We start from the raw sequence: 25,515 nt of genomic DNA on the forward strand, positions 1-25,515 counted from the left end.
CAGTCTCGGTGTTTCTCCACTCCCCCTAGCGGCCGGAGTGGGTGTTGCTGCAGTCTCGGTGTCTCTCCACTCCCCCTAGCGGCCGGAGTGGGCGTTGCTGCAGTCTCGGTGTCTCTCCACTCCCCCTAGCGGCCGGAGTGGGTGTTGTTGCAGTCTCGGTGTTTCTCCACTCCCCCTAGCGGCCGGAGTGGGTGTTGCTGCAGTCTCGGTGCCTCTCCACTCCCCCTAGCGGCCGGAGTGGGCGTTGCTGCAGTCTCGGTGCCTCTCCACTCCCCCTAGCGGCCGGAGTGGGCGTTGCTGCAGTCTCGGTGTCTCTCCACTCCTCCTAGCGGACGGAGTGGGCGCTGCTCCTACGATATTTGACAAGCGGCATTATGTTGTGACAGTCGCCTTTTGGCCGTCTCAAACTTATTGATTTACTTCGCCTCAGAGTGAGGTTTTGTCGTTAAGTAGAGACAATGTTGTTAAAAGGTGTAGGCTTTGGATTGAAACTTTCGCGCCGTATCCTGTTTTAACGCTTAAGATCTAGCTAGCTAGCTGCATTTCGACTTCCTTCGAAACGTTTAAATAAGGAAGTAGCTAAGATAGCTAGCTGGCTACCGTGCTAGCTGGCTAGCATCGCTAGCTGGCTCGCTAGGTGTAAACATCTCACATGGAGGGTGTGTCCGAGTGAAAAACATTTTATATTAAAGAAATACATTTCCTAGGAGAATGGGCGACGCGGCGAAATCTCAGCGCCGGGAGCAGTTAAAACGTTGGTACGGGTCTTGCACGGACAAAGAGCCCGCCGTGCCGAGGAGACGCTGGCGGGGAGAGGAGGAGGATGGCGAGGCTGGGCAGAGATTTCAAGATGCGGACGGACCTGCGCGCCAGCCGGTTAAAAGAAGGTGGCTCTCTTGTAAAAATCTCTTATAAGAAACAAAACAAAATACCGTTTTTATGTCAACTGCTGTAAAAGTATTCGTTGTATTAACGCACAAGGCACGATTCTTTGGCGAGAATTCACTGTTCCCAGCAAATGGGCTGTCGGCAGACAGGTAGAGCTGGCCTAGAGGATCTGATCAAGATCTCCACTGAAAATGCTTGATTTGCCGTTTTGGTTAATTTGCTGTTTTGGTTAATTTGCTATTATGGTTATGACATAGAGGCTTACTGGACATAATTTAGCTGGACTGTGCTGCATAGCAGTCGCCTCATAATCTGCCAACCACAAACTCAGTTGGTCCAAAAATTGAGTAAATATTTGATTTTATTTGACATGTTGGCAAGTTAGAGGACGTTTAATTTTAAAACCACTGTGATGATTGTTTTGATGTATTCAGCACCTGGCACCTGCTTTTACTTGTTGTACAAGTGTCAACGAGGGTACATTTTAAATAGACCCTTTCTTTCAGTTTCAGCAGTTAGGCACAACACAGTTTTTAACTCATTTTTAAACAATGAGGAAAGGGGTCCTGGGCCTCTGCTATTCGGAAATGTACAAGGCAAGCTAAGACAAGCTCTGGACGTATGATCCAGCCGCCAGTGTGATTATGAACAACACCCAACTTGTGTTTTATCTTGTGGACACAGTTACGTACAAAATCATTGGTGGTCCGTGAGTGAGCGTGTGTGATCTTAAAGAGTTGCGCCAGTGGGCTTTATCATTAATATCGTTCGTATACGTTTCATGTAAACATTAGGTTTGCACACACCCCATACTGGTATTAATTGTACAAATGTAGGCGTACACACATTTAGAAGTGCTTTTGTTCAAAAATGAAGAAATTAGATCAGACTCTCAGAGTAAAGGTTGTTTTATTGACAGTACAATATCCCAGTATTGGTGTATTCCAGACATGGAGTCATTACAGTGTAATACAGCAGAAAGGATTTGGGATGATCCAACAGAGCTCATCTTTCATGTTCGTATGTCAGGCTTCGAGTTCGTTTCGAGAGAACAGCAGAATTCTTGGCTGTGTGTGCGAGCGGAGACACTGCGGAGGCCAAAGAGATGCTGAAGGAAACGTGGGCGAAAGACGGAGAAGACCAGGCTTCAGCTGAGGATCTGGTCAACAGTTCCAACGCTGACGGAATCACTGCTTTGCACCAGGTGTGAAACTTGTCAACATGACTAATTGGTTTCTTGGTTTCAAAGCACTTGAGCGATCTATGGAAAAAAAAAACAAAGAGCTTAACTTTGAATGATGTTGCAACTGTCGTATAACTAGTCTTTTAAGTGGTTATGTACCTTATTGATCCTTTGTGACACTGTTTGTTTGGTTTGGTTCTCAGTTCTTTGTGCTTTCAGTACTATCAGTTCTGTTAATGTTTGTCAAAGGTTTGTTAAATTTATTAACTACATCTAGTAAAAGTTTTTAACGCTCATCTCCCCTGTAATTGGGCAAAGTGATGTAGATTAGATTGCTTAGTACCTGCTTGGAAAGAGGTTGAGTCTCTTGGCAACAGATTCTTCGCAGAGTGAAAAGAGTGTATGGACCAATCGTGCAACAGACATTGTGGAGCCGATCCTCTGATTCCAATTTATAGTGAAATGTCAGCCTTGGATTAAATTCATGGTCTGACCTCTGAGGTTTCTAGCCTAGCTATAAGTGCCGCTTTATGGTTTCAGTTAGTCGCAGGTCAGAAAGCAGCTGTAGGTGTGGCAGCTCTTTGATAATCTCTTGGCCCTGCAGCAGTGGATATGTGCTGTGATTGGTGTAGAATTCCAGATTATTCAGGTAACCTAACTGAAGTTACTCATCAAATTAGTAAGGTTAGAGATAAAGTAATACAACTCGATGGATGTGTTTCATGGTTTGGTAATTGGATTAGGCTCAGTGTTTCTACGATTAAAGAATGGTGCTTGTTTTGTTGGGGGTTTTTAGCGTTGATTAATTTCATTGCTATTATCAAAGCCTGATTAATTAAATATAGCACCAAAGTTACTATGTGTTCTGTTCCAACAACAAGTCAAGGCAAGTTATTTTTCTTCTGATATTTCATCTTATAATATATTTAATGAGTTTCCTTTAAGTGATGCATATTTAGTTATAATATCGCTTATGATTGCTGGTTGTGAATGCAGTGCTTAATCTCCATCTGTGTAATCATGCTATTCTTTGTGGCATGTTTTTGCAAACAAGAAGGAATGAATTTGGAGGCAAGGCCTTCTTAGGGTATTCCAGGTGTCTTATGGACACTTGCACTCAGGAGTTTGAAACGTTAAGCTAAGAATGGGCGATCCTCGTGTTTCCCACGGTGCTCCATGTATGCTGCTGTATGTGTAGTCTACACACCAGAACAGTGTTAGTATAAACTAATGTGAGCCATTAGGGAGCACGCTCAGTTGACTGGGCCTTTGTTTGTTAACCGGGTATGTGGATTGTAACTCAGCCGCTAATACGGGGTCTGTTTTCCCCCAGGCGTGCATCGACGACAGTCCGGAGGTGGTGCACTTCCTCCTGTCTCAGGGTGCAAACATCAACCAGGTGGACAGTGAGGGCTGGACCCCGCTGCACGTGGCCGCGTCCTGCGGACACCTGGAGATTGCCGAGTATGCACTTCACGTAGTATGCACTTCACGTAGTGTGCTCAAATTAAGTAGGTTTAATTTAACTTCAGAAATACTTGGAATTTTAATGGAGGATTAACACGAGCGGCTGCCACATGACATCCAGTTGGTAAAATGGGAAAATCGGTCTATTCACTTTAATATTTTGGTGTAACCAGCTTGCACAATACACGGCGTGTGACACATTTGGTTCACTTTCCTGTAACGTCATTTCTTATGACCATGTTGCATTCAGCAAACTGCCTGGACCTTCGCTAAACTGTCAGAAATGCCCCATGTGAACAGCTCCATTTGTACTAGCGCATGCATCACGGCAGTGAATTAGCATATTTGACACCACAAATGTCGTGTGTGACTCCTCATTTGTGTGGGAGTGTAAAGTTCTGTAGTTTCTGTAAGAAATGCTTCCCTACACAGTCAGTATAAACGTCAAGTGGTAAATGGCGACAGTCGATTTTAACTGAAAGGCATAAAGTCACTGGTGGGTGCAGCCGTGTGCAATATCATGGCCAATCAAACCTGAGCAGATCAGATAGAAAATTAATGTCGCAATATAGTTGCTGAATAAAACGTCCAACACTGTCAGTGACAATCGCAGCATATTTACGGTTTAACATCCATCTTCACTCCTGTTCACGGTAATGAAAGATGCAGCGTACAGTGTCCTTGGAGAACATACATACATGACTGACACAGCAGGTCTGGACTCCTCGCACTTGTAAATATAGAGAATTGGTCATAGTCACAAGTTCTCGCTCATACGAGACATTTAAGAACAATTTTGTTTGCGCAGGCGGTTCTTGCAGAAGGCCCATTTTGTGTGTGTGTGTGTGTGTGTGTGTGTGTGTGTAGATTCTTGCTGGAACACGGTGCTTCCCTGAGTGCAGTGAACTGTGATGGTGATGTCCCGATAGACATCGCGGAAGACGAGGCCATGGAGTCTCTTCTGCAGGCGCACACCCTAAAGCGGGGTGAGAGAGCGACGCGATGTAACCCGGCGTTAGCACTGTGTGTCGTTTACGTGAAGGTTATAGCAGACTATGCGTGCTTAACCATCGACCAATTAAAAGCATGTTCTAATTCTCAGTGTTGAAAGACTTCCTGACGGTTAATCGTTCATTCTCTACGTGAAACGTGCAGGTGTGGACCTGGAGGCGGCGAAGCGCTTGGAGGAGGAGCTGATTATGCGCGATGCACGTGGTTGGCTCACGGATGGTCTGCCCACTGAGCTGCACCACCCCAGAACCGGGGCCACACCCCTCCATGTGGCGGCTGCCAAGGGCTACCTGGAGGCCATCAAGTGAGGAATAAAATTAGAAAGCAGATGAAAGAGATGATTCCACTGGCTCGGTGCTCAGTGCATGCTGGGCACACGACTTCATTATCAGTAGAGTTTGTGGCGTCTGTGATATGGATGAGAGGCTATACGGCAGTTATCTTGTCATATATGAATATCTCCTTCTCGCAATATGCTTGCAAATATGTTAAAACCTTTATGTAACCTGATTAATCCTCATTAGCCTGAATAACTCTGACTAAAGTGAATTCTGTTTTCTGGATCTAGAAGACTTGAGAGGTCTCACTGTTGACCACACACAGTAATCGCTGATTACTGACAGTGTGACAGTGTGACGTGCAGCCAGGATTCGTAGCTAATAAAATGGATCCTGTCTTAGACAACTGCCTTTCTTCTATTAGTTCTGCAACTTGGGTGGGGTGTTCTCAAAACGGCTTGGCCTGGCACGTGATTGGACAGCTCTCTGATCTCTCTAAGAATAGCTCCTGTTTATTTCCTGTCTCCGGTGAGAGACTTCCTGTGGAAAAGGCCATGTTCCTCCAGCAGTTCTTCTGATACTCTTGCTGACCCAAGATCAGTTGTCCACTAAATCCCACTGTACTGCAAGCTCAGCCCATGGGCAAGGGTATTTAACTGATCTAGGATCAGCATACATTGATGGCACGACTGCTATTGAATGCCCCTTCACTCTTTTCACCGTACCTTTGTTGCCTAGGCAGATCACTATGGAGATGGAGCTCTCTAAAATGCTCCACTATGTAATAAAGGACTTTTTTTAGTTTTAAAGCATAAATCTATACCATAATGTGCTACTAACACAGGTAACAATGATCAAGTTATATTCTTGAAAGTTTTAAATTTGAAATGTATTTCTTTCTCTGTCTCTCACTCTTGCCCTCTCCCTTTCTCCCTCCCTCTCTCCCTCTCTCCCTCCCTCCCTCCCTCTCCCCGTTCTGCGTGTGTATCAGGTTACTGTGTCAGTGTGGTCTGGACGTGTCTGCTAAGGACCGGGACGGCTGGACTCCGCTCCACGCCGCTGCTCACTGGGGCCAAAGTGAGGCCTGCTGCCTATTGGCTGAGCAGCTCTGTGACATGGAGGCCCACAGCAATGGGGTGAGAGAGAGGGAGAAAGAGAGAGAGATAGACAAAGAGATAGAAAGGGATAGAGCAAGCGAGAGAGAGAGAGAGAGAGAGAGAGAGAGAGAGCTCGACAAAGACCAACAGACAACAAAGCAAAATTCTGAGTAAGAGAATAAAAGAGGGAGAAATACCAAACAATGAGTGAGGAAGTGTGGAGGTCTGAATCTCTAAGAAGGAGTGAGGAGGTCTGATTCTCTAAGGAGCGAGGAGGTCTGATTCTCTAAGATGGAGTGAGGAGGTCTGATTCTCTAAGAAGGAGTAAGGAGGTCTGATTCTCTAAGGAGCGATGAGGTCTGATTCTCTAAGATGGAGTGAGGAGGTCTGATTCTGTAAGATGGAATGAGGAGGTCTGATTCTCTACGATGGAGTGAGGAGGTCTGATTCTCTAAGAAGGAGTAAGGAGGTCTGATTCTCTAAGGAGCGAGGAGGTCTGATTCTCTAAGATGGAGCAAGGAGGTCTGATTCTGTAAGATGGAATGAGGAGGTCTGATTCTCTACGATGGAGTGAGGAGGTCTGATTCTCTAAGATGGAGTGAGGAGGTCTGATTCTCTAAGAAGGAGTAAGGAGGTCTGATTCTCTAAGGAGCGAGGAGGTCTGATTCACTAAGATGGAGTGAGGAGGTCCGATTCACTAAGATGGAGTGAGGAGGTCCGATTCTCTAAGAAGGAGTAAGGAGGTCCGATTCTCTAAGAAGGAGTGAGGAGGTCCGATTCTCTAAGAAGGAGTGAGGAGGTCCGATTCTCTAAGAAGGAGTGAGGAGGTCCGATTCTCTAAGATGGAGTGAGGAGGTCCGATTCTCTAAGATGGAGTGAGGAGGTCCGATTCTCTAAGATGGAGTGAGGAGGTCTGATTCTCTAAGATGGAGTGAGGAGGTCTGATTCTCTAAGATGGAGTGAGGAGGTCTGATTCTCTTAAGCCAATGCAATAATGCAGGAGTATCAGGCAACCCAATGCATGTGTGCATGTCTGTGATATTAGCTGTGATAAGGTGCATCGAATGCAACACAGCAGCCTGAACACGGTGGCATCACCAGAGAGGATGTGTGTGGGTGCAGCTCTGTCTTGGCGCACTTTAGCACACTTACACACACAGCGCTTGGCTTTCTGTGCAGTCACCACATGAGTGAGAACTGGGCCAGAGGGGGGTGGGGATGGGGGGGGGGGGGGGGTGTGTGTGTGCGTGTGTGTGTGTGTGCGTGTGTGTGTGTGTGTGTGTGTCACACAGTGACTGTTATGAGCTGTCAGTTTGTGCTGAGATTTGGGTGTAAGAGCAAGAAAGGATAACATCCATGTGATCATGTGATCATTTGATCATGTGATTATCTGATCATCTTGTGGTCCAATGACCATGTTGTCATTTGTTTCCATTAATTAAAGTACTTAGAATAAGAGTGTTTCTTTAGAGACGAGGTCTTACTGTTATATGGACATGAGTTGAATGTCTCAGCCAAGAAATGTTGATTCCTCTAAAAGTAAATAAAGTGTATGTATACATCAGCTTTGAGAAAATAAGGGATACTGCTTAGTCTGGCTTTAAGATCTCAGCTTTCAGATGTTTTTCATGACACTGCTCATGTTGTACAACTAAACTGCCTGATGTCTCGTTCAATTCATTTGTTTTTATTATACAACCAGAAAGGGCTGATTTAAATGTGCTGCCGTGCCTACTTACAGTTATGTTAAATAAGCCGTTCATTTTGTGTGTGTTAGGGTCAGACTCCATTCGATGTGGCTGATGATAGTGTGAAGACCTTACTGGAGGAGCTGTCCCAGAGACAAGCCAATGTGAGTAGACACCTACACACACTTCATATCTCTCTTCATATCTCTGTTCATCTGCCTGTGAATATCTTGATAACGTGATGACGCAGTTGAGAACGTGTCGCGTGTCTGCGTTGTTCTCCAGTGGCGGACAGAGCAGGACGTCATCGATAAGCAGAACGCACAAGCGTCCAGCAATGCAGTGAATAAGAAACGCAGGTTAGAGAACTGCTTCATGCTACTTAAGCTGTTTATGACGGTCAGAATACAGTTATAAGCTTGTTTTTATTTATTCTCTCTCTCTCTCACTCTCTCTCTCTCTCTCTCTCTCTCAGAAGCTCGGTGTGTAGGATGAGCAGTCGTGAGAAGATGAGTGTGCAGGATCAGTCAAAGGAACGTGGCGTCTCTGGAGGACTGGAGCTCAGTGAGGAGAGAGAGAGTAGCCTGGGTAAAGCTCTCTCGCCCCAACAGCTCCTGCCAACCAGTCACCCAGTAGTGTATATGCACAGAGGGGCCTTAAACACTCATATTTAGACCCTTTGTGCCTGTCTGCACACTTTGTCTGTAATCTCATTTATAATGCGTCTTATGTTCAGCGTGCTGTGATGTGGCGTGTTCTCAGTAGCTTAGAGTGTGCAGTGTCTGTGACGGAGTGCTTTCAGCGATGTCGGTGTGTCTGATATCTCGAATTTGTCTGATTGTATTCTGTTCAGCGTCTGATGCGCAGGTGATAGTGGTGTGTCCAGGGTCTGATCACCTGGTGTCTGCTGCAGAGACGTCCACAGTGTCCATTGCGGATGCGGAGAGTGTCACTACCTCTACAGTTCACGCTCCTGAAAAGGTTAGTCGTTTACATTCATGGCATTTAGCAGACGCTTTTACACACACACACACACACACGCATGCACGCACCGTATCTCCAGAAGTATTGGAACAGCAAAGCAAATGCCTTTTGTTTTTGTTGTTCACTGAATTCATGTGGGTTTAAGATCAAAAGACGAGTATGAGACGAGTTCAGAATTCCAGCTTTTATCTCCTGGTATTTACATCTAGATGTGTTCAGCTTGTGACGTATTACTGTTTGTATTAGATCACAGCATTTTTAGGTGAAATTAGAAATGTGAAATGCATGCTCTGTTGGGTTCAGGAGGTGAATTGCATGTTCTGTACGGTTAAGGTCAGGTGATGGCCAGTCTAAAACCTTCACTTTTCCCCCTGATGAAGTCCTTTGTTTTGTTGGCAGTGTGCTTTGGGTCATTGTCCTGCTGCATGATGAACTTCCTCCCGATTAGTTTGGTTGCAAACACTCAATGTTTCTGTACACTTCAGAATTAATTCTGCTGCTACCACCATTAGTTACATCATCAATAAATATTAATGAGCATGTTCCAGAAGCAGCCATGCCCAAACTGTGGAGCTACCTCCACCCCGCTTCACGCGTCACCCCCACCCCGCTTCACGCGTCACCCCACCCCGCTTCACGCGTCACCTCCACCCCGCTTCACGCGTCACCTCCACCCCGCTTCACGCGTCACCCCCGCTTCACGCGTCACCCCCGCTTCACGCGTCACCCCCGCTTCACGCGTCACCCCCGCTTCACGCGTCACCCCCCACCCCGCTTCACGCGTCACCCCCCACCCCGCTTCACGCGTCACCCCCCACCCCTCTTCACGCGTCACCCCCACCCCTCTTCACGCGTCACCCCCACCCCGCTTCACGCGTCACCCCCACCCCCGCTTCACGCATCACCCCCGCTTCACGCGTCACCTCCACCCCGCTTCACGCGCCACCCCCCGCTTCACGCGTCACCCCCACCCCTCTTCACGCGTCACCCCCCACCCCTCTTCACGCGTCACCCCCACCCCGCTTCACGCGTCACCCCACCCCGCTTCACGCGTCACCCCACCCCGCTTCACGCGTCACCCCACCCCGCTTCACGCGTCACCCCCCACCCCGCTTCACGCGTCACCCCCACCCCTCTTCACGCGTCACCCCCCACCCCGCTTCACGCGTCACCCCACCCCGCTTCACGCGTCACCCCACCCCGCTTCACGCGTCACCCCACCCCGCTTCACGCGTCACCTCCACCCCGCTTCACGCGTCACCCCCCACCCCTCTTCACGCGTCACCCCCACCCCGCTTCACGCGTCACCCCCACCCCGCTTCACGCATCACCCCCACCCCGCTTCACGCGTCACCCCCCACCCCGCTTCACGCGTCACCCCCACCCCCGCTTCACGCGTCACCCCCCACCCCCGCTTCACGCATCACCCCACCCCGCTTCACGCGTCACCTCCACCCCGCTTCACGCGTCACCCCCACCCCGCTTCACGCGCCACCCCCCGCTTCACGCGTCACCCCCCACCCCTCTTCACGCGTCACCCCCACCCCTCTTCACGCGTCACCCCCCACCCCGCTTCACGCGTCACCCCCACCCCTCTTCACGCGTCACCCCCACCCCGCTTCACGCGTTACCCCCACCCTGCGTCACCCCCACCCTGCTTCACGCGTCACCTCCACCCCGCTTCACGCGTCACTTCCACCCCGCTTCATGCGTTACCCCCACCCTGCGTCACCCCCCACCCCGCTTCACGCGTCACCTCCACCCCGCTTCACGCGTCTGCCCAGCATGGTAAACCGTTCTTAGACGAATATTTCATAAATCAGTGAGTGCCTCATCAAAGTCACAGAAATAATGTGCTCGGAAAAAGTGCAGGATTTTACAGTAGACTGACTGTTCGACCACCACACATGTTCACCTCACCAAATCTGGCCCTCACTCCAAAAAGTTTGGACACCCCTGCTCTAATACAAACAGTAATACGTCACAAGCTGAACACATCTAGATGTAAATACCAGGAGATAAAAGCTGGAATTCTGAACTCGTCTCATACTCGTCTTTTGATCTTAAACCCACATGACTTCAGTGAACAACAAAAACAAAAGGCATTTGCTTTGCTGTTCCAATACTTCTGGAGATACGGTGTGTGTGTGTGTGTGTGTGTGTGTGTGTGTGTGTGTGTGTGTGTGTGTGTGTGTGTGTGTGTGTGTGTGTGCGCGCGCGCGCGTGCGTGCGTGCGTGCGTGCATGCGTGCACTTCCTTGTCTGGTGTCTGGTTTCAGATTTGATTTGTATGTTGACACTTTACAACCAGTATGGCCTTTGGAAATGTGTTTGTGTGTGTGCACGCGTGCATGCGTGTGTATCCGTATGTGTGTGTGTGTGTGTGTGTGTGTGTGTGTGTGTGTGTGTGCGTGCGTGCGTGCGTGTGTGATTGCCCCCCCCCAGACCCCAGAGGAGCGGGGAGTGGAGGAGACGGAGAAGGAGCGAGAGAGCCGCACCGCCCGTGTCCCCCCCACAGTGCAGAGGAGCGACTCCAGTGCCGAGAGTCCTGGTGCCACGTCTGCTGATGGCAGGAAGTAAGAACACCCTCGTGAGGTCACCCTCGTGAGGTCACCCTCGTGAGGTCACCCTCGTGAGGACACCCTCGTGAGGACACCCTCGTGAGGTCACCCTCGTGAGGTCACCCTCGTGAGGTCACTGTTTACCTCCTGGGCTGTGTCACACCTTTCACCTCCCCTAACCCTCCAACACCCCCCCTCACTCTCCAGGTTCCAGGCTCCAGTGAGAGATGAGGAATCAGAGTCTCAGAGGAAGGCACGCTCACGCCTCCTCCGCCAATCACGTCGCTCCACTCAGGTCAGCTGACCTCTCCTATACAACACTACAATCACAACACCTCTCCTATACAACACTACAATCACAACACCTCTCCTATACAACACTACAATCACAACACCTCTCCTATACAACACTACAATCACAACACCTCTCCTATACAACATTACAATCACAACACCTCTCCTATACAACGCTACAATCACAACACCTCTCCTATACAACGCTACAATCACAACACCTCTCCTATACAACGCTACAATCACAACACCTCTCCTATACAACGCTACAATCACAACACCTCTCCTATACAACGCTACAATCACAACACCTCTCCTATACAACGCTACAATCACAACACCTCTCCTATACAACGCTACAATCACGACCACGCCTCTCCTATACAACGCTACAATCACGACCACGCCTCTCCTATACAACGCTACAATCACAACACCTCTCCTATACAACGCTACAATCACAACACCTCTGCTATACAACGCTACAATCACAACACCTCTGCTATACAGCGCTACAATCACAACACCTCTCCTATACAACGCTACAATCACGACCACGCCTCTCCTATACAACGCTACAATCACAACACCTCTGCTATACAGCGCTACAATCACAACACCTCTCCTATACAACGCTACAATCACAACACCTCTCCTATACAACGCTACAATCACGACCACGCCTCTCCTATACAACGCTACAATCACGACCACGCCTCTCCTATACAACGCTACAATCACAACACCTCTCCTATACAACGCTACAATCACAACACCTCTGCTATACAACGCTACAATCACAACACCTCTGCTATACAGCGCTACAATCACAACACCTCTCCTATACAACGCTACAATCACGACCACGCCTCTCCTACACAACGCTACAATCACGACCACGCCTCTCCTACACAACGCTACAATCACGACCACGCCTCTCCTACACAACGCTACAATCACGACCACGCCTCTCCTACATAACGCTACAATCACGACCACGCCTCTCCTACATAACGCTACAATCACAATGGAATTGGGGAATTTGATTGAATTCTGATTGGCAGGGCGTGACCCTGACTGACCTCAAAGAGGCGGAGCGAACCATTAGCAGGAACTCCGAACCACAGCCCAATCTTCAGTCCTCGAGCCCCGTCGTCACCGTAACGCCAGCAGAGAGAGGTAAGCGCTTCCGCAGAGCAACGATGCCCCAGGAGTCGCTGGCTGCCTACAGCGGCGTGCGATACACACACGTGGGGCCTTGTGCCCCCCCACCCTCCACATTCAGCACAGCACTTCCGCTCAAGCCGTTTGATTATGAATTACATCCAGCTAAAGTCGAGCGTCTCTGAGCGCTGGGGGCCCGATGTGTCGCAATGCTTGCAGTGCTGTCGACACCCAGCAGCGTATCGCTGGATTGCCACAGCGTAGTGGCTGAAAAGCGGAAGAGGCCCACGCAGACGGCCGCGCTGTTGTAAGCTGCGGTTTCACACTCGCTGCTGGTTGTGGCACAAAAACTCTGGACCTCAGCCCAACTATGAGCAGATATGGTCTTCCTTAAACAGATGTCTGGCACACTGAACATTTACAATAACTGATGACCACAAAGCAGGAGAAGACTAGAAGAAGATGGCAATACATGGTAGCTGTTTTCACACAATGTAATTAAAAACAGCAGTTAACAGTTCAGGTTCTGGAGGTCTGAGAAGATATTCGGAGAGAGCTGCTCACAGGTTTGCTAGCATGGCAGATAGAAACAAAAAGTTAAACTGAGAAAGAGCTTGAGGAAGACTTTGCAAGACTCTGCAGAGGAACATCTAAACCAGGGGTAATCAATTAAATCTTTCTGCGGTCTATTTTTGGCAGATAGCTCAGACCTTAGGTCCGGGTCCGCGGTGGTGAATGAAAGATGTTGAGCGGGGGTCCGCCATTTGGTGATACCTGATCTAAACAATTCTGATGCATTTCAGAAAGAAAAAAAAGGCCAAAGTTGTGACTGTGTTGAGCAAAGTGAAGAATAAAGGGCGTAGTTTTATGAAACAAGCTCGCCTGCAGGTGTTCGGCTCAGAGGTTTATTGATCAGTATTGTGTTACACCCTGAGGCACAGAGAACATTTTCCTGGTAGAGGAAAAAATGGATTAAATACCAGCAAGTTGTGGAAGTAATCAAAAATGCAGCTGATAATGAAGATGGTTTGATAATGATCCAAAACACACCTCAAAAATCCACAATCCTCAAGAGGAACTAGCTGAAGGTTTAACCTTCACATTCCTCTCACTGTTCACGCAGGCTGGCCAAACTTTAGCTGCGGGAAGTAAGTAAGTAAGTAAATATTTATTTGTATAGAACTTTTCCAAGTGAGACTACAAATTGCTGCACATAAAAACATGATAAATAAATATAAACACAAACATCACAACAAACCAAGATCAAATAGATACAATTAAAACAGCACACCTACGCTTTCTACGCAAACCTAGCTGTGCCCATTTGCAAAAGCTAAAGAGAACAAATGTGTTTTAAGCCTTTTTTAAAAAAGCTCTTTGGAACCAGATAGCCGTATATCCAGTGGAAGGTTATTCCAAAGCTTTGGAGCTCATACAGAAAAGGCGCAATCACCCTTTCGTTTCAATTTAGTCCTAGGAACTACTAACAGCCCTTGATTAGAAGACCGCAATACCCTTCCATTTGAGTAAGCTGTTAATAGGTCAGAGATATTCTCTGACAAAAACTCTCCACAAAGCGCTTGATAAGTTAAAACCAATATTTTAAACCGAATTCTATAAGCTACAGGCAGCCAGTGCAAAGCAGCCAGAACTGGAGTGATATGATCACGCTTCTTAGATCCATATAATATAATATAAATATAATCTTGCTTAGGAAATTGAAGAAACATGTCGCCTTTTAAACTTCTACGTGCCACTGTACGTCAGTTATGGGAACTGTCCTGGAAAAGTCCAGGAATGTTTTGGAAAAGTCATGGAAAGTGATTTCTTAAAAAGTGTGTGAACCCTGTCAGCCCTAACATAGAGTTGGTTCCTGAATGCAGGGTTAAATCGGAAGCATTTCTGAAGTGCGGTGTTGATGCCCGAGTGTGTATTTGAAGTGCAGTGTGGAACGTGGTTTAAAACCAGAACGTTCCTCTGTAGACCAGGACCCTGGGAAGGTGTCGGGATCAGAGAGTGAGAACAAACTGGTCGTGAGGGACCGCAGACGAGTAAGGAGAGAGAGGCGGTCCACTGGCATCGCCACGACGATAGGAGAGGTGAGTCCTCCCTCACAAACACGTTCCGGAACATTCGGTCCTGATTCTGCCCATATTCTTTTAATGCATATAGATTGTTTTTGTTGTCATGGAAATAAGAGTGTACATATGTGTGTGTGACCCCATTCAAACTAACCAAAGCACATAAAAAACAACTCTAGATGACCTGGTAAAGTAAATTAGCCCATTTTAAAATAGCACCTCCGGTGAAGTTGCAATAGATTGGTAGCTCTCTGAACCCCCACAGTTACCTCGTGGCACTGACTTCTGCTTGGTTTCCTCTCAGAACGATGACTTGGACTTGAATGATCCTGCACAAGCAGACGACACTTCAAGGTTTCTCTCTCTCTTTCACATTTTCATAGTTCTGTGTCAAATCTTGAGAGGTTTATACATTCAGTAAGTGTTCTGCTGAATGTACCGTTGACCCACTCTGTCATCTCTGTAGGGATCCTCAGGCCGAAGATGCCAGACTGCCATTATCACTGGATTTTAGGAAGGTACAACTAATGTAGCCCTCATTTTCCTGGCTTGTTTAATTCTTTTCTAGAAGGGGAGCCAGGCGAGGTGGATTACATATGTCTCACCATCACTTTGGGTGAAATTCTACCTCCCTCTCTCTCTTGTGTTGAATCCTCTCTCACCTGCCATCTCTCTCACCTGCCATCTCTCTCTCTCTCACACACACACACACACACACACACTCTCTCTCTCTCCCTCTCACACACACTCTCTCTCTCTGTCTCCCTCTGCCCCCCCCCCCTCTCTCTCTCTCCCCCTCTCTTTATTTAGTTGTATTTGGATGTGCTGAAAGAGAACGGTGCTTTGAGGGAGAAGCTCCAGGAAACACAGCTGCAGCTCAGTGAGAGCAAAGTGGAACTGGAACGCCTCAGACAGGTTGTGTGTGTGTGTGTGTGTGTGTGTGTGTGTGTGTGTGTGTGTGTGTGTGTGTGTGTGTGTGTGTTTGTGTTGGAGTCTAAGTGGTGTTTTAATCATTATCATCCACTATATAAACACTATATAAACAGCTGTTTCTGATCACGTGTGCCTCCCCCACAACAGGATTTTCTTCCCACAATTAATGTCCTGATTTTAATACCCAGTGATGTAATGCACTAAAAGTGCATATTACTTTCTCTGTGTTATTTTACAAACAGTAGATCAGTGGTTGTTTCTTTAGAATATGACATTTCGTTTGAAGGAAGAACTGACAGATACCCAGTAATCTCATCATCCAACATCTGTCTGTCTCTCTCCACACTCAGAGTCAGGAGAACGGCTGTGAGCGTCCTGCCCTGCTCCAGCTGGAGAGATTCGTGAGTGCCGTTTTCTCTTTCTCCCTAACCCTCACCCTACGTTCCCTAACCCTCACCCTACGTTCCCTAACCCTCACCCTACGTTCCCTAACCTCACCCTACGTTCCCTAACCTCACCCTACGTTCTCCAACCCTCACCCTACGTTCTCCAACCCTCACCCTACGTTCCCTAACCCTCACCCTACGTTCCCTAACCCTCACCCTACGTTCCCTCACCCTACGTTCCCTAACCCTCACCCTACGTTCTCCAACCCTCACCCTACGTTCTCCAACCCTCACCCTACGTTCTCCAAACCTCACCCTACGTTCTCCAAACCTCACCCTACGTTCTCCAAACTTCACCCTACGTTCCCTAACCCTCACCCTACGTTCCCTAACCCTCACCCTACGTTCCCTAACCCTCACCCTACGTTCTCCAAACCTCACCCTACGTTCTCCAAACCTCACCCTACGTTCCCTAACCCTCACCCTACGTTCCCTAACCCTCACCCTACGTTCTCCAAACCTCACCCTACGTTCTCCAAATCTCACCCTACGTTCTCCAAACCTCACCCTACGTTCTCCAAACCTCACCCTACATTCCCTAACCCTCACCCTACGTTCTCCAAACCTCTCCCTACGTTCCCCAACCCTCACCCTACGTTCTCCAACCCTCACCCTACGTTCCCTAACCCTCACCCTACGTTCCCTAACCCTCACCCTACGTTCCCTAACCCTCACCCTACGTTCTCCAACCCTCACCCTACGTTCCCTAACCCTCACCCTACGTTCCCTAACCCTCACCCTACGTTCTCCAACCCTCACCCTGTGTTCTCCAACCCTCACCCTGTGTTCTCCAACCCTCACCCTACGTTCTCCAACCCTCACCCTACGTTCCCTAACCCTCACCCTACGTTCTCCAACCCTCACCCTACGTTCCCTAACCCTCACCCTACGTTCTCCAAACCTCACCCTACGTTCCCTAACCCTCACCCTACGTTCTCCAACCCTCACCCTACGTTCCCTAACCCTCACCCTACGTTCCCTAACCCTCACCCTACGTTCCCCAACCCTCACCCTACGTTCTCCAAACCTCACCCTACGTTCTCCAAACCTCACCCTACGTTCCCTAACCCTCACCCTACGTTCCCTAACCCTCACCCTACGTTCTCCAAACCTCACCCTACGTTCTCCAAATCTCACCCTACGTTCTCCAAACCTCACCCTACGTTCTCCAAACCTCACCCTACATTCCCTAACCCTCACCCTACGTTCTCCAAACCTCACCCTACGTTCCCCAACCCTCACCCTACGTTCTCCAACCCTCACCCTACGTTCCCTAACCCTCACCCTACGTTCCCTAACCCTCACCCTACGTTCTCCAACCCTCACCCTACGTTCCCTAACCCTCACCCTACGTTCCCTAACCCTCACCCTACGTTCCCTAACCCTCACCCTACGTTCTCCAACCCTCACCCTACGTTCTCCAACCCTCACCCTACGTTCCCTAACCCTCACCCTACGTTCTCCAACCCTCACCCTACGTTCCCTAACCCTCACCCTACGTTCTCCAACCCTCACCCTACGTTCCCTAACCCTCACCCTACGTTCCCTAACCCTCACCCTACGTTCCCTAACCCTCACCCTACGTTCCCTAACCCTCACCCTACGTTCTCCAACCCTCACCCTACGTTCCCTAACCCTCACCCTACGTTCCCCAACCCTCACCCTACGTTCTCCAAACCTCACCCTACGTTCTCCAAACCTCACCCTACGTTCTCCAAACCTCACCCTACGTTCCCTAACCCTCACCCTACGTTCCCTAACCCTCACCCTACGTTCTCCAACCCTCACCCTACGTTCTCCAACCCTCACCCTACGTTCCCTAACCCTCACCCTACGTTCTCCAAACCCTCACCCTACGTTCTCCAAACCCTCACCCTACGTTCTCCAAACCCTCACCCTACGTTCCCTAACCCTCACCCTACGTTCTCCAAACCCTCACCCTACGTTCTCCAAACCCTCACCCTACGTTCCCTAACCCTCACCCTACGTTCTCCAACCCTCACCCTACGTTCCCTAACCCTCACCCTACGTTCTCCAACCCTCACCCTACGTTCCCTAACCCTCACCCTACGTTCCCTAACCCTCACCCTACGTTCTCCAAACCCTCACCCTACGTTCCCTAACCCTCACCCTACGTTCCCTAACCCTCACCCTACGTTCCCCAACCCTCACCCTACGTTCCCCAACCCTCACCCTACGTTCCCCAAACCTCACCCTACGTTCTCCAAACCTCACCCTACGTTCTCCAAACCTCACCCTGTGTTCTCCAAACCTCACCCTATGTTTCCTCCTGTTTCTGCACCACAGAACCTTGCACACATGTGCCTGTCTGTTTTGTTTCACTGAGGGTGGAAGGTGATTTTCCTTTATGCTTTTTGTCATTCTATTCGGTGTGTGTGGATGAGCGATGCATGGTGTGGAAGCATTGCTGCTGCTCTTGACACTGATGCTGTTGTGAGCGTAGCGTAGGCTAATGGGTTGTTGTTGGGTCAATGCCAGGCTGAACTCATGAAGCACAACCAGGTGAAGGATCTAGATCAGATTTTAGCAGGGTAGCTGATCTCCACCTCCTGTTCTTTCCAGTTAAATTATGTTTGATCATCTCTTTGTGTGATGCAGGAGAAGAAGGCACTTGAGAGAAAAGCCTCAGACCTGGAGGACGAGCTCAAGGTAGTAAGTGATTTAATGGTGTTTAATGATGCTGGTTAATAACTTTTGGAAATATGTAACAAATTTTTAGCATATTTGTTTCCAAACTCCTTAAACCAGTCTCACCATTTCAACCGAACCCTCCTCCATCAAACTTCCTCTTGCCCTATTTTCCCTCTCCCTTTTGCACAGGTTCTGATTGACCTGCGTGCCGATAACCAGCGCCTGAAAGATGAGAACGCCGCCCTCATCCGCGTCATCAGCAAGCTCTCCAGATGAGCCTTTTATGTGCCACTACCCTCCCAAACCACAAGGTGGCAGCACTCTGCCATTATGCCCGTCTCTACCCAGAGTAAACTGGAATGATGCTGTTCAATTTCTGCATGGCCATAGCACACAGAATGTTTGTGTGTGTGTCTGTGTGTGTGTGTGTCTGTGTGTGTGTAAGGGTCTGGCCATCCATGTGTTGCCTAAACTACTGTTTTCCAAACTAAACTGCACATTACAGTAAAGCCTAAATAAATCCAGACCCAGCCTAACCCACCGTTCCAGAAACTTCAGCTCCTTGTGCAGAACTTTCAGGAAATTCTAGACCTCCAGATCCTCATACCCCAGTGAAGACTAGACCCAGTACAGCTACAGTTCTAGAGCCCTCTGCCCTATGATCACATCCAGCAAAGACTTCTAGAGCTCCACTAGTAGTTGAGTGAAGTCTTGACCAATCACCCCTGACGTTCTGGAAGCCTCCACCCTGTGAGTACTAGCACAGAATTCTGGGACTACAGTTTCATTGAGTCCGGTTTTACATACTTGAAGGGCAGCAGAATGGAGAGCAATGGCGTGGCACTTTTGTTCTGTGTATTTAAAATGTAATGAGTTCTTTCATGTGCACTGTGCTTGCTCTCTTTGCCTTGTAGCTTTATACAAAAAAAGCCTGTACAAGGGTAACGAGGGTTATTTATTTAGTCCCTCCCCCCCCCCCCCCCCCCCCTTCCCCCCACTCCTTATATGCCAATCACTCTTGTACCGGTTACTCTGACAGTGCTCAACACTAGAGGGCACCACTGATCAGGAAAGCACATGCACCAGGTGTTTCAGCCATGACCACATGACCTAAAGAAAGTGCTTGTATATGTCAGACACAGCAGAGATGCAGCCATGTGCCAAACCTTATTTTCCATTCTTGCGTGCTCCAACATGCTTGTGAGTGGACACTGTAGTGAGTTGTATTTCCCCCCCTCTCTCAGGACAAGCCCAGCTCTACACTGTATTTGAGCAGACTGCTACTGTGTTGGACCAAACAGGCCTTTTCATTGTTGCTGTTTCTCATTTAACAAATATTTATGAGTGTAACTGATGTATTATGAGGCCTGTGTCCTGTACCAATGGTGGTATGGTCCTTATTTTTCTTTCCTAGAGGAACAGGAGTGTTTATACTGTGAGTCCTGCTCTCTCAAAGGAACAGGCGCTTTATAAGGTGAAAGCCTTTGAAAGTTTACCGCCATTTTATTGCTTTTGTTCTTAGTTTTTGTTTTTTAGCCAATGCATGCCAAAATTGTATTTTGACAAAATATGTGCCTTTCTACATATCTATTTTAATATATCTGTGTTGCTTTGTTGAAAAATACTGGGCTGATTTGCCCAATAGTACTATAACAGACTCCTAACACACTCCACTGTCAGCAGAAACACCCCTGGCTCCACCACTGTTTGGTAAAACATCCTTTTAAAACAACCAATAAACGACAAACAGTTCAGTACCATGAGTCTGAAGATCTCAGTCCACCTTGTATTTGATGGTTTACATTTGATGGTTTACATTTGATATGATATGATGTGATGTGATTTTTATTACTGGAACAAAATCAGATAGCAAGGTGCCTGCGTGAATACCCCAGGATTACAGTATTTGTGGTATACATCTGTTTCCTGTTGTAGCCAACTGCATAAAATACATTTTTGGCCATAATTGACTGAGTGTAATTCATGACTGAGCACTATTTATTTAAAGTTTGATCAACTTACTGACATTTCCTTTCCATTAGCCTGGGTTTGTAACTTTAAATTGATTTGCATATCTCCTTGTAGCGATTCATATGGCACCAAGGTGAAAGGCAAATACTGATAAATAAATGTGTACCACAGTGCCATAAAAAGCAAACTGCCGCACCAGGTTTGGGGACCTAAATAAATCCGTTGTTATTCTGACAGGAAAGTAAACGATGTTTAATATACTTCTATATTCGCTGTAATGTTCTGGGTGTCTGTTGTAAATTTCATTTTAGGGCTTGTAAGTTTCCGTTTCTTGCGCAGGTTTCTCATGTGGAGAACCCTAAGGGGCCTCTACGCTCTTTACACATAACGTTTGTTCACGTTAAACTAGAACGTCAGCGACACTTGTGTAAAGGAACGTAAAGAATTTCTTTTAATTGGTAAGTTGCATTCGAACAAAAGGATAACTGATGGATTATTATAATCCCATAAACATTTTAACAGAAAAATTGCAGATTTTTGTAATTTTTCCATTTTGTTTATGCTTTTTTACTTTACTGTTTAAATGATTATTAGTCACCTGGAGCACTGTGGCACCGCTAACTTTAAAATTGATAATGGCAGTGTGTAGACATGCTTGCATAATTGTATATTCACAAACATTCGCCAAGTATATTTTTAGCAATTTAATTTCATAATTGTATACATTGTTTTTTTTGCTTGTTTTAACCATCGTTTTCTCTTTGTCATACTCTTTCTTCAACTTGAACCCCTGATTCTTCTTCACCATCTTACTTCCTTGCCCACTCTGATCTGGCTCCTCCCCTTCTCTGACCTTTACCCTCTCGCCCCTGCCCTGCCCACGCCCATCCATCTTACCCAGCATCCACTGAACTGAACCCAAACTCTGGTCACAAATACCAGGCAATGGCTGTGCTTTGTCTGTATATGTGGTTGATTAAAGTGGGCATGGGGGGCTTCCACTCACCTGTCCTATACAGTTCCACTAAGTTGGAGCACAAATGGTTCAACATACAACCTCAGGGCTGCTTCATACCATGCGTATGACTGACGAAATCTGAGGCTACAGAACAATGCCATGGTGAAACAAAACCCAACTACTGCTAAGTGGAATCTCTATTCTCTATCATGCCTGACTCAGAAACACTTACAATGAAGTTAAGATTTTACTGTAGATAAATTATTTTATATAATTTTATATCATTATTATATAATTTCTTATGAATAGTCATCTATTAGATTCAGTTAATACTGTTTTCAGAAAGTGGGTTTAGTGTAATTGGGTTTAGTGTAAGTAACAGCACAACACCTACCTAGGACTGTGTATGAATTAGCTTTCTTGTATAGGATTTAACCAGCATGTAGTTTATCAAAAGTAAGACAGCAATACACCAGCAAGCAGTTTATAGTGTGTTTTGTGAGGTGTATCCTGCTGGCCTTTGCAGTACATGGAGGAACACCCGCACCAACACAGTAAACTCCAGTGTAGTCATGGTGTGGGGGTGCATCCCAATACCTCAATGCCAGATCACTACACGTTTCATGGCTACTTATGTTAACCATCAACATGGATATTCTAGAAAACATGTTTGCATTTCTTCAGTTATTGGCTGCATCTCCTTTTAGATGCCGTGCCAAAATACAACCAAACTGGGTCTCACCTGAATCATCTGCTGTTTCATTTGCAGACACCATGTGTTGATACCAGTGAGGTCACACAGTCCTTCCAGCAGCTGAGTCTCAGCAGTGATGAGATGGATGTGGAGCAGGTAAGAGTCTGAGGTGATGAGTCTGAGGTGATGAGTGTTCACCACTTCATTCTCAGTATCAGTTCTTTGAAAACACCCACAATATCACATTCTGTACCTTTTCTGAGAGGTTTCTCACAGACAGTTGTTGACATTTGAACCTTAGTGGTGAGCAAGAACAGTCAGAGGCATGGGTAAAATGTCAAAGCAAAATAAAGTTTATTATGGATCGATCCAAAGATCTGTGTTACATACTCTAGAAGCATCTGCAAGAGAGTTAAGCCCTCTGTCCTATCATGAACCTTTATACCATCTACTACTGTACTAATGTATTTGTATTGCGTTAAATTAACTATTGTTCTCTGGCAGAATATCAACAGTGAACTGGACGATGCCCGACAGGATCTTCCAAGACTGGATCTGAGTACTGAGGAAATGGAGATATGCTAATGAAGTGGCAAATCACTTTAAGCCATTGTCCTTATACAAGTTGCATACTAGGTATATATGAGCTCTTGTAAATATGACTGTAAAAATGTTTGTTAAATTAGAATGTCTAAAATAAATCTAAGCCGTTTTAAGTCCTCCAGAGTTGTGGAGGGGGTGGTGGTATGGGTGAAACAAAGAACATGTAATTAATAAAATAGTACATTTATTGATTTAAAAATTTATGAAATACATTAATAAAAATTGTGTGTACTGCTGCTCACTGCAAATTTAATTAACAAGTGTGCACTCGCTGATGGGTTTTAAGGGTTGTAGTGCTTCTCTCCGCTGTGTGTCCTCTCATGCTGCTTGAGGCTATGTCCCTGCGTGAAAGACCAGTTACACACAGAGCACTGGAAAGGCTTCTCCCCAGTGTGTATTCTCTGGTGCAGTATGAGGTGGGATGTTGATACAAATAATTTTCCACACGTATTGCAGCAGAAATGCTTTTCTCCAGTATGTTTTTTCATGTACCGTGAGGTGAGATGACTGAGAAAAGGTCTTTTTGCAGTGAGAACACTGGTAAGGTTTTTCTCCTGTGTGTACTCTCTGGTGACTTTTGAGATGTGGACTTTGGGAAAAAGTTTTTCCACATACAGCACAGCAATATGGCTTCTGTCCAGTGTGCGTTCTGTTATGTAAATTTAATTCTGAGGGAGCACGGAATGTCTTATCGCACAGAGTGCATCTGAAAGGTTTTTCACCAGTGTGTATTCTCATATGATATATCAAGCTTGTGGAATATGTGAACCATTTTCCACACTCCGTGCAATGATAAGGCTTCTCCCCAGTATGTATTCTCTTGTGAATCTTAAGTTGTGATACATTTAAGAACTGTTTTCCACACTCGGTGCATTGATGAGGCTTCTCCCCAGAATGTATCAACTTGTGATATTGTAGAGACCTATGCATTAAATATTTTCCACACAAAGAGCACTGATGAGACCTCTCTTCGATTTTGGTGTGAATTTTCTGGTGTTTTCTCAAGTTTGACAAATGTAAAAACTGTTTTCCACACTCAGAGCACTGATGAGACCTCTTTTCTGTTCTGGTGTGTATTTTCTGGTGTTTTCTCAAGTATCTCAAATGTAAAAACTGTTTTCCACACTCAGAGCACTGGTGAGGGCCCTCTCCTTCAACCATGTTGAACTTACTGGAGGAAATATGACGTTTGCTGTTACACTCATCATTAGTGCCAGTATTTTCTTGTTCTTCCCCAACTGTTTTTCTACTTAGACTATTCCTGCAATCCACTAGTCTTACTGTACACATCTTCAAAGCAGTGCAAAGGGTTTGATCACTTCCATAATTACCACCACGGTATGATATACTGCGTTTACCTAAGGGTAAAAAAAAAGAAAAATTAAAGCTTAAAAAAAGTTAAATATTTACAGATTTTAAAAAGTGCAGTGATGTGTCTTAATTTACCCCCATCACATTTCTCTGACACTCCCTGTGACACTAAGGCAGTCTGCACTGTGTGCTGCTGTCCGTCATTACAGCACAAGGACTGGGAGACGTCCTGCAGTAAGTCCATCTCTCCTTCCTGGTCTTCAGTGTGATGCATCTGTGCTGGTTTTAATGTCACTTCTTTTGAAGATTACACCATTGGATTGTCGCTATGAAATACAAGAAAGGGTAGTTTTATGTAGTTAGTGCTCATTTTAAAATGATGGAATGGGATACAAAATGGATACTATGAATATGATGAAGTCTTTATTACAAAGAAGATGGTATCAAGCACCATGGACTGCTTGAGAGATGTTTCAGACCAATATGAATATGCCCACTTATTGCAAGTTCTTCATATTTCAAATCAAATCATATATATTTGTATAGCGCTTTTCACAACACATGTTGTCACAAAGCGCTTTACAGGATTTACAAGGCTAACAATACTATGGGTCCAAATCCCTAATGAGCAAGCCAAAGGCGACAGTAGCAAAGAAAAACTCCCTAGATGGTGGGGAATAGGAAGAAACCTTGGGAGGACCAAGACTCAAAAGGAAACCCATCCTCCATTTTTTCATTCACATATTTCAGTGCTTTCATTCGACTCAACGACAAAAGCAGGTCAGAGAGGTTTTTAAATCAGTTTGTTAATGACGAAAGTTTTTGATTCATTAACAAAATGTACATATTAACATCAATAGATTCACCTACCAGACCATCATACCTCTCTAAACTACCAGCTTTATATCATAGTTAAAAAAGTGGCCCAATGTTCCATGTGTACAAAAACATTTTACCTTCAGTTTCATACGTGCCCACTATAAAAATCACCATCTCTGGCCTCATGGACGTTCTTGTATTTCCCCTCCCTTTTCATATTGTGAAATTGAACATCGCAGATACAAAAAATAGCTATCCTCAAAGAAAACCTACCTTTTCTGAAGAGCTCTTATTCCTTTTTTCTAGTTCGCTAATGTCTCCAACACCATAAAGATATAAAATGACCAAAGCTCCACGAACTAAACGGTTTTCGTTCCTCGTCTGCTTCCTCTGGACAGGGTTGCCAGGTCCTACAAAAATATCCCGCACAAAA

General features: G+C 46.5%; 1 protein-coding gene and 1 pseudogene across 4 annotated transcripts; one reads left to right on the forward strand and one right to left on the reverse strand.

Annotated features, from left to right (window-relative positions):
• The first annotated feature begins 328 nt into the window (after positions 1-328).
• On the forward strand, positions 329-23,541 carry ppp1r12c (protein phosphatase 1, regulatory subunit 12C). Of its 3 annotated transcripts, XM_077015902.1 has the most exons (22): positions 330-887; positions 1,918-2,092; positions 3,405-3,535; positions 4,406-4,524; positions 4,694-4,853; positions 5,819-5,963; positions 7,702-7,776; positions 7,898-7,971; positions 8,088-8,200; positions 8,466-8,593; positions 11,041-11,171; positions 11,364-11,451; positions 12,515-12,629; positions 14,598-14,713; positions 15,000-15,049; positions 15,162-15,213; positions 15,506-15,610; positions 15,979-16,029; positions 18,694-18,744; positions 18,916-21,155; positions 21,599-22,505; positions 22,854-23,541. In XM_077015902.1, exons 1-20 carry the CDS (start codon positions 712-714, stop codon positions 19,000-19,002), a joined length of 2,142 nt encoding a protein of 713 aa, XP_076872017.1. In that variant the 5' UTR covers positions 330-711; the 3' UTR covers positions 19,003-21,155; positions 21,599-22,505; positions 22,854-23,541. The 3 variants fall into 3 exon arrangements, with proteins under 3 accessions (XP_076872018.1, XP_076872017.1, XP_076872016.1); XM_077015903.1 differs by having other exon boundaries at positions 329-887; positions 8,091-8,200; positions 18,916-22,505; XM_077015901.1 differs by having other exon boundaries at positions 18,916-22,505.
• Positions 22,680-25,515, reverse strand: LOC143522164 (uncharacterized; annotated as a pseudogene). Its single transcript, XR_013132954.1, has 3 exons — positions 25,356-25,515; positions 24,399-24,589; positions 22,680-24,310 (listed from the first exon to the last, which is right to left on the reverse strand). The product of XR_013132954.1 is annotated as an uncharacterized LOC143522164 (transcript).

The sequence above is a fragment of the Brachyhypopomus gauderio genome, chromosome 8, assembly GCF_052324685.1.
Source record: "Brachyhypopomus gauderio isolate BG-103 chromosome 8, BGAUD_0.2, whole genome shotgun sequence".
Taxonomy (NCBI): Eukaryota; Metazoa; Chordata; class Actinopteri; order Gymnotiformes; family Hypopomidae; genus Brachyhypopomus; species Brachyhypopomus gauderio.

What these genes read in the sequence shown, in the direction of transcription:
- ppp1r12c (XM_077015901.1), top strand. Translation starts at nt 712, where the DNA reads ATGGGCGACGCGGCGAAATCTCAGCGCCGGGAGCAGTTAAAACGTTGG. An exon ending in GAATCACTGCTTTGCACCAG is followed by an intron (nt 2,093 to 3,404) that starts GTGTGAAACTTG and finishes GTTTTCCCCCAG; the next exon opens with GCGTGCATCGACGACAGTCC. An exon ending in GGAGAGAGAGAGTAGCCTGG is followed by an intron (nt 8,201 to 8,465) that starts GTAAAGCTCTCT and finishes TATTCTGTTCAG; the next exon opens with CGTCTGATGCGCAGGTGATA.